The 6,946-nt window shown below is 41.3% G+C and overlaps 1 protein-coding gene across 1 annotated transcript in view; it reads right to left on the bottom strand.

Annotated features, from left to right (window-relative positions):
• Nucleotides 1-4,935, bottom strand: part of LOC137376905 (sperm-specific sodium:proton exchanger-like) — a 178,632-nt gene extending 173,697 nt beyond the window's left edge. The window contains exons 1-3 of the mRNA XM_068045862.1: nucleotides 4,819-4,935; nucleotides 2,962-3,141; nucleotides 776-925 (exon numbers count right to left, since the gene is read on the bottom strand). Of these exons, the coding sequence (XP_067901963.1) occupies nucleotides 776-925; nucleotides 2,962-3,141; nucleotides 4,819-4,935 (447 nt within the window). The remainder of the gene's footprint in view (nucleotides 1-775; nucleotides 926-2,961; nucleotides 3,142-4,818) is intronic.
• Between the last annotated feature and the right edge of the window lie 2,011 nt (nucleotides 4,936-6,946).

Raw genomic sequence — 6,946 nt, forward strand, 5'->3', positions numbered from 1 at the left:
GGGGCAATTTAAATGAGGTTTTTACGATTTTGAAAGTTATTGATAGGGTAAATAGAGAGAAATGTTTTCTGCTGGTGAGAGCCTCTAGGACAAGGGCACATAACCTTAAAATCAGAACCATGCCACTCAGGAGAGAAGTCAGGCAACACTTACTTACATTAAGTATGGAACTCTCCCACAAAAAACAGTAAGTAGCTGCTAGCTCAATTAACAATTTTAAATCTGAGAGCGACAGACTTTTGCTAGCCAAGGATATTAAGGGAACTGGAGCCAAGGCAGATGATGAATGGAGTTAAGATACAGACCAACCATGATCTCACAGAAGGCCAGAACAAGCTTGAGTGGCTGAATAGCTTACTCTGGTTCCTGTGTTCCTACACTTCTGGTGGAAGAACAGGACTGAAGGAAATCAGAGTTCTTTACTTTTATCTACTTCAGTATTTCCTTTCTCTTAAATAAAATGACTTTAAGTCCAACTCTAGGAATCATCAATTCACTACTTCCAAATTCTCTTTTATTCTTTATAACCGTCACATCCTGAACTCTAGGCCTTGCCCTTTTATCTTGATTTATGAATACAAAACTGATGTTCTGTGTCTGTCAATCCAATTTCTATACTCAATCCTGCAGAATTGTTTGTCGGTAATTCTTAATTGTGCAGGTTAATAAATCATATAAAGGTAGAAACCACATAAGACTACTTCACTTTGGTTATTAATTGATCCAACACTTCAAAATAATCTCATATCTTCAGAATTTTTTCCTACAGCATTACCTCAGAGATCACTTTTTGGTCAGAAATGTGATCAATAAGATTACTAACATCCTCTTCTCCAACCACGTATCCTTTTCCAATATCATATCCAAAGCTTAGTTGTTTGTTAATCTGCTTGTTGAGAAGATGGATGAAGGTTGGTATCATTACCTGAAAAACACATAAATTGTGCATGATAGATATTATATGGGGCCAATAATGTGGTCTGTGGTGCCCGATGCATCATAGTTCATTGTGACACTATATTATTAGGTATAGAGGCTCGGGCTTACTCCATATTGATGCACTAAAGCAGGTAAATGCAAGCAAAATGTGATTAGGGCTGCACACCAACTGTGCTCAAGGTTCATTAAAACCCTAAATATTGTGTAATTTAAGGTGTTTATGAATATGCAGCTGGAGAACCAAAGCAGTTGTACAGTTACTGAACACCCATTTCCAAAGAACACGCAAAGGAAGGCCCACTTAAAGAATTTCTCATTTCACTCTACAGTTGCCCTCTCCTCATCACTGGGCCATCATTAAATACCCACATTTGATGAAACTTTCAACAGTTAATTCATCAATGAAGACTTGTTGCCACAGTACATTTAAGAAAAATGGCATTGCCTCCTGAGAAGTCTGAAGGGCTTCACTATCTGTTTGCACTCACTATTCCAGCTCTCAAGCTATGTATCTGAAAAGTCACCCAAATATTTCAATGATTTGACATCATATTAACCTCTGCTGCAGATGCACACAGTGTCTTAGGAGCCAAAATTCTGTTGGCATCACGCATATCAAATTATCTGCCCCTATATCTCACTTACTTTAGAAATGGATGTCTTACTTTTTAAAAATTTATATATAACTCCTGCGTCCCTTTTCCTGTTGGTTCATTTATACTAGTCAAAATATTATGAGTCAACCAGTACAACAAAATACAAAAGCAAAATACTGCGGATGCTGATATCCAAGAACAAAATGGTCGCATGTCCCCTCCCATCAGCCAGCTTAATCTTCTGCACAATAGTCTTCCTCCAAATTACTTTGTGGCTTGGTTAAGCACAGAAATTTAGATTACCTACCAGAGGTCCAGGATGGACCAGAATCCTACCACACTGTTGAGGACTACAAGGTAATGGGAATAAAGATCTGAATTCTCCTGGTCAACTTCTTTGACACCCCAATCATGAACAATCTATGCATTCACTAAACAATAGATCTTCTTCTAGAATCCTTGCATAATCCTGAGAAAACTATCTCCCTGGATGTTGAAATGGGAACCTCTCTGATGCCTCAAAGTCTTTAGATCTGATTGAATCAGCAGTTGTTCGTATGTTTGTAACTCACCATGGGAAAGGCAGATGTTGCCCCAGTAAGATTCCATTCTGCAGGAGGGCAAAACAGTGGTGAGTCATAGGTAGCTGAGGAAGCAGGGAACAGCAGGTTTTTTCTTTCTGGACTTCTGCTAATCTTTCTAATGGCAAGTTCCACGATGGTATAAAAAGGCTACAAATCCAGTTGAGGGTAATTTCTGAGCTTGGAATTAAGTCATACTTTTGGTCAGACTGATTGAAGCTTCACTGCATATATAACAGAGAATGTGTTTCTACTTTTGGGGAAGAACAAAACTAGAGGCCAGCGACTTAAGACAGTCACCAAGAAATCAAATAGGGAGTTCAGCAGAAACTCAGAGAATGGTGAGAATTGAACTCACAACCACAGGAAGTGGTTGAGGCGAATACTACTGATGAATTTAAGTGGTAGCTGGATAAGTATGACAGAGAAGGAAATAAAGGGCTATGCTGACAGAGTTAGATGAGGATAGATGGATGAGGCTCCCTGGAGCACAAACACAGGCATGGACTGGTTGGATCAAATGGTCTGTTTCTGTGCTATATGTTCTACGTAATTCTATTCAACTGTGCTGTACCTGCCATGAAATTGTCACTGAGTACCCGGTACTAACATCCCTAACTTCAGAGTTCAGGAATTCACATAGAAAACTTATTAAAAAGGAGAAAGGAAATTGTGAATCTACTACCCACTCAGCAAATCAGATTGTGATTGTCCCAAAATATCAGTCTCATGCAATATCAAACGTGAAATGCAAAATCTCCATCTTGTTCCTTTTGATCTACACAATTAGTATTTCCCTACGTGCAGTAGCCGATAACTTCCCTCTGCAATGGAAGTTCTCTTACCTTTAAAAGTCGCAGTACCCTAGCGAGACGTACCAATCTGAAGATTCGGACAGTACGGATCTTGTGCACACTGCGTTCAAATAACTGGTCTATGAGGATGTCAGCTGCTGCTAGTATGATGATAAATAAGTCAAACTGGTTCCAGTGATCAAAAATATAGGCTTTCCGCAAAGCAAGGGCCTGAAATCCAAAAGGTACTTATCAATATTCAGTCATCCTCCAAAATATGTCTGCCTATGAGAAACATGTTGGGTCTGATTTCATTGAAAATTCAGAAGAAAAGACAAGTTCAGTCTCATCCCCATTTTTTGAATGGTCAAAATCTACATACAATGCATCATATATGATATTCAACTGCATCGTTGCCAACCATCTGTATTCGGAGTAAACAGCCCATTTATTGCAACCCCTCTTCACTTCATTCATGTAGTGGCTCCTCAAAAGGCATTTTAGCTCTGGCTGTGTCTCCTTCCAGAAAGTATAGTTATTTGCCTCTCCTGCACATGTGTAGAAGAGGCAAATCACTAGACTTTCTGGATGGAGAGTTAGCAAATGCCAGAAATGCTGTTTGAGAAGTAATGACACAAAGAACAAATGGCAGTTGACAGACAGACCTGAATGCCCTATTCATCTATTTCCTTAGTGAGTTATTAAGAGATTAAAGTGGTCAACAGTATTGGAAACCATAGCAGTCAAAGTTATCAACTGTGAGTTTAGAATCTGTCAGAAAAATTACAATTAAGGGGTTACATAGATTTTGTTGCTAAAGTCGATCCTCTAAGCCCTGAATTTGCTGGAAGTTTTCAACATTTCTTTGACACTAGAATGATGTATGTGCTCACTGATGCCTGCAAATTGATCATTGTGTATACACCAGGATGCACCCCATAAAGCCTTTACTGCTGTTCCAGTCAAGTTTGGGGCCTTCAGAAAGTGCGCGCGCCAATGTTGCTGGGAACTCATTGTAACATATGGAAATTACCTGAAAAGGTATAGGATTACCCAAACCTTGAGATTAGTGTACCCAATGTAATGAGGGCAATTCATAACAAGCTAAAAGGAGTGTATCTGAACATGCTGATTCCGCTGAAGTACTTCACTTTGAAGCAACCTGGAGAAGCTTCAACAAGTATTTGCCTAAAAAGTTTTCATCTCTAATATTTTCCAGTTCTAATGAAATATCATTGCCCTTAAACATTGAGGGGGGGACTTTTACGGACAAAGGGAAGCAGGTTCAGCATGTGGGGAGTTAGATCCCCTTAAACTGAGGTCAGTTTGGGAACCCAACATCATCTGGCCCACTTCCAGGTTTCACCTAAGCAGGTTTGCAGGTGAGCGGGGAACCCTTGTGCAGCTGTCGGTAAGTAACTGTCATATGCAAATAGGTCATTAACTGCTGTTTTAAGCAACCATTCTGGCTTTAATACCTAGTGCATTTTTACCGAGCTGTCAACAACTTGCCAGCATCAATCAGGTGACTGCACAGCATGGAGTGCTTCTTCAGGGAAACTGACAGGCTGGGAAGGCTTTGAACAGTGAAACAGAAGCGCTCCAGCCATGCCTAGGTGAGAGGCCGGTGCTCCCATTAGAACATAAGCAAAGGAAGCAGGAGTAGACCCTATGACCCTTGATCTTCTGCCTCAACTCCATTTTCCCACTCATTCCCCATATCCCTGGATTCCCTGAGAGATCAAAAAATAAATCAGACTTGAATAAACTCAATGATGGAGCATCCTCAACCCTCTGAGTGAAAAAAATTCTCCTCACCTCAGTCCTAAATGATCAACCCCTTATCCTGAGACTGTGCCTCAGTGTTCTAGATACCCCAGCCAGAGGAAACAACTTCTCAGTGTTTACCCGATCAAGCCCCTTCCGAATCTTGTAAGTTTCAATGAGATCAACTCTCATTCTTCTGAACTCCAGACAGTAAGGGCCCAATATACTCAGCCTCTCATCACCGGACAACTCTTTCATCCCAGGAACCAATCTAGTGAACCTTCGCTGTACTGCCTCTAAGGCAGATATATCCATCCTTAGATATGGAGACCAAAACTACACACAGTACTCCAGGTGTAGTCTCACCAAAGCCCTATATAATTGTGGCAAAACTTCCTTATTCTTGTACTCCAGTTCTCTTGCAATAAAGGCCAACACGCTATTTGCCTTTCTAATTACTTGATGTATCTGCATGCTAACATTCTGTGTTCGTTGTAAAGGCCTGTTTGGGTCTGCAAATGAAACCCGACCCAAGCCCGACAGAACCACATCCGACCCGAGCTCAACACGGTCCGAGTCCTTGGATTTTTTCCTGCGCCCACCCCGCCCACCGGAATAAAGTTGATTAAAGAGATTGTGCTCTACCTTGGATGCAATTGCTCACTGCAGACTAGTGCAGAATGTTTCCCGCCTTGACGTCCTGGCTATCACTGTGTCCGACCCGGCCTGACCCAAGCCCAAATGCCGGACCCGGAAGAGCGACCCAACCCAAACCCGACACATGTCGTCGGGCCCGGTCGGGTTTGGGTCGGGTAGCCATGCTCTAGTTCCTTGTACGAGTACAAGTTTCTGTGAACATCAACATTTAAGCTTCATGCCTTATAAAGATATTCTGCTTTTCTATTCTTAATACCAAAGTGAATAAGCTCACACTTCCCTACATTACACTCCAACTGCCACCTTGTTGCCCACTAACATGACCTGTTTATATCCCTTTGCAGCCTCGTTGTGTTCTCCTTACAGCTTACATTCCCACCTAGGTTTGTATCATCAGCAAACTTGGATACATTACTTTCTGTCTCTTCATCTAAGTAATTTACATAGATTGCAAATAGAATCACAGAATTTTTACAGTACAGAAGGAGGCCATTTGTTCCATCATGTTCACACCAGCTCTCTGAAAGAGCAACTCCCTCAGTTCCATTCCCCTGCCTTCTTCCCATTATCCTGCATATTCTTCCTTTTCATAACTGTCTAATTCCTTTTTGAATGTTTCAATTGAACCTGCCTCCATCACGTTCTCAGGCAGCGCATTCCAGACCTTAACCACTCGCTGCGTGAAAAAGTTTTTCCTCATGTCATTTTTGCTTCTCTTACCAAATACTTTAAATCCGTGCCCTCTTGTTCTCAATCCTTTCACGAGTGGGAAGTTTCTCTCTACCTACTCTGTCCAGACCCCTAATGATTTTGAATACCTCTATCAAATCACCTCTCAGCCTTCTCTCCAAGGAAAACAGTCCTAATTTCTTCAATCTATCTTCATAACTGAAATTCCTCATCCCTGGAGCCATTCTTGTGACTCTCTTCTGTACTCTCTCCAATGCCCTCACGTCTTTCCTCAAGTGCGCTGCCCAGAATTGGTCGCAAAACTCCAGCGGAGGACAAACTAGTGTCTTATACAAGTTCAACATAACTTCCTTGCTGTTGTACTCTGTGCCCCTATTAATAAAACCCAGTATACTGTATGCTTTATTAACCGCTCTCGCAACCTGTCCTGCCATCTTCAATGACTTATACACATATACACCTTGGTCCCTCTGCTCCTGCAACCCCTTTAGAATTGTTCCCTTTATTTTATATTGTCTCTCTATATTCTTCCAACCAAAATGAATCAGCTCACATTTCTCTGCATTGAACTTCATCTGCCACCATTCTATGCCCTTTTGAAGTTCTACACTATCATCCTCACAGTTCAAAATGCTTCCAAGTTTCGTATCATCTGCAAACTTTGAAATTGTGCCCTCTACACCAAGGCCTAGGTCATTAATAAATATCAGGAAAAGCAAGGGTCCCAAACACTGATCCCTGGGGAACTCCACTACAAACCTTCCTCCAGCCTGAAAAACTCCATTAACCATACTCTTTGTTTCCTGTCACTCAGCCAATTTCATATCCATGTTGCTCCAGTCCCTTTTATTCCATGAGCTACAAGTTTGCACACAAGTCTGTTGTGTGGCACTGTATCAAATGTCTTTTGAAAGTCCATGTA

The sequence above is a fragment of the Heterodontus francisci genome, chromosome 14 (assembly GCF_036365525.1).
Source record: "Heterodontus francisci isolate sHetFra1 chromosome 14, sHetFra1.hap1, whole genome shotgun sequence".
Taxonomy (NCBI): Eukaryota; Metazoa; Chordata; class Chondrichthyes; order Heterodontiformes; family Heterodontidae; genus Heterodontus; species Heterodontus francisci.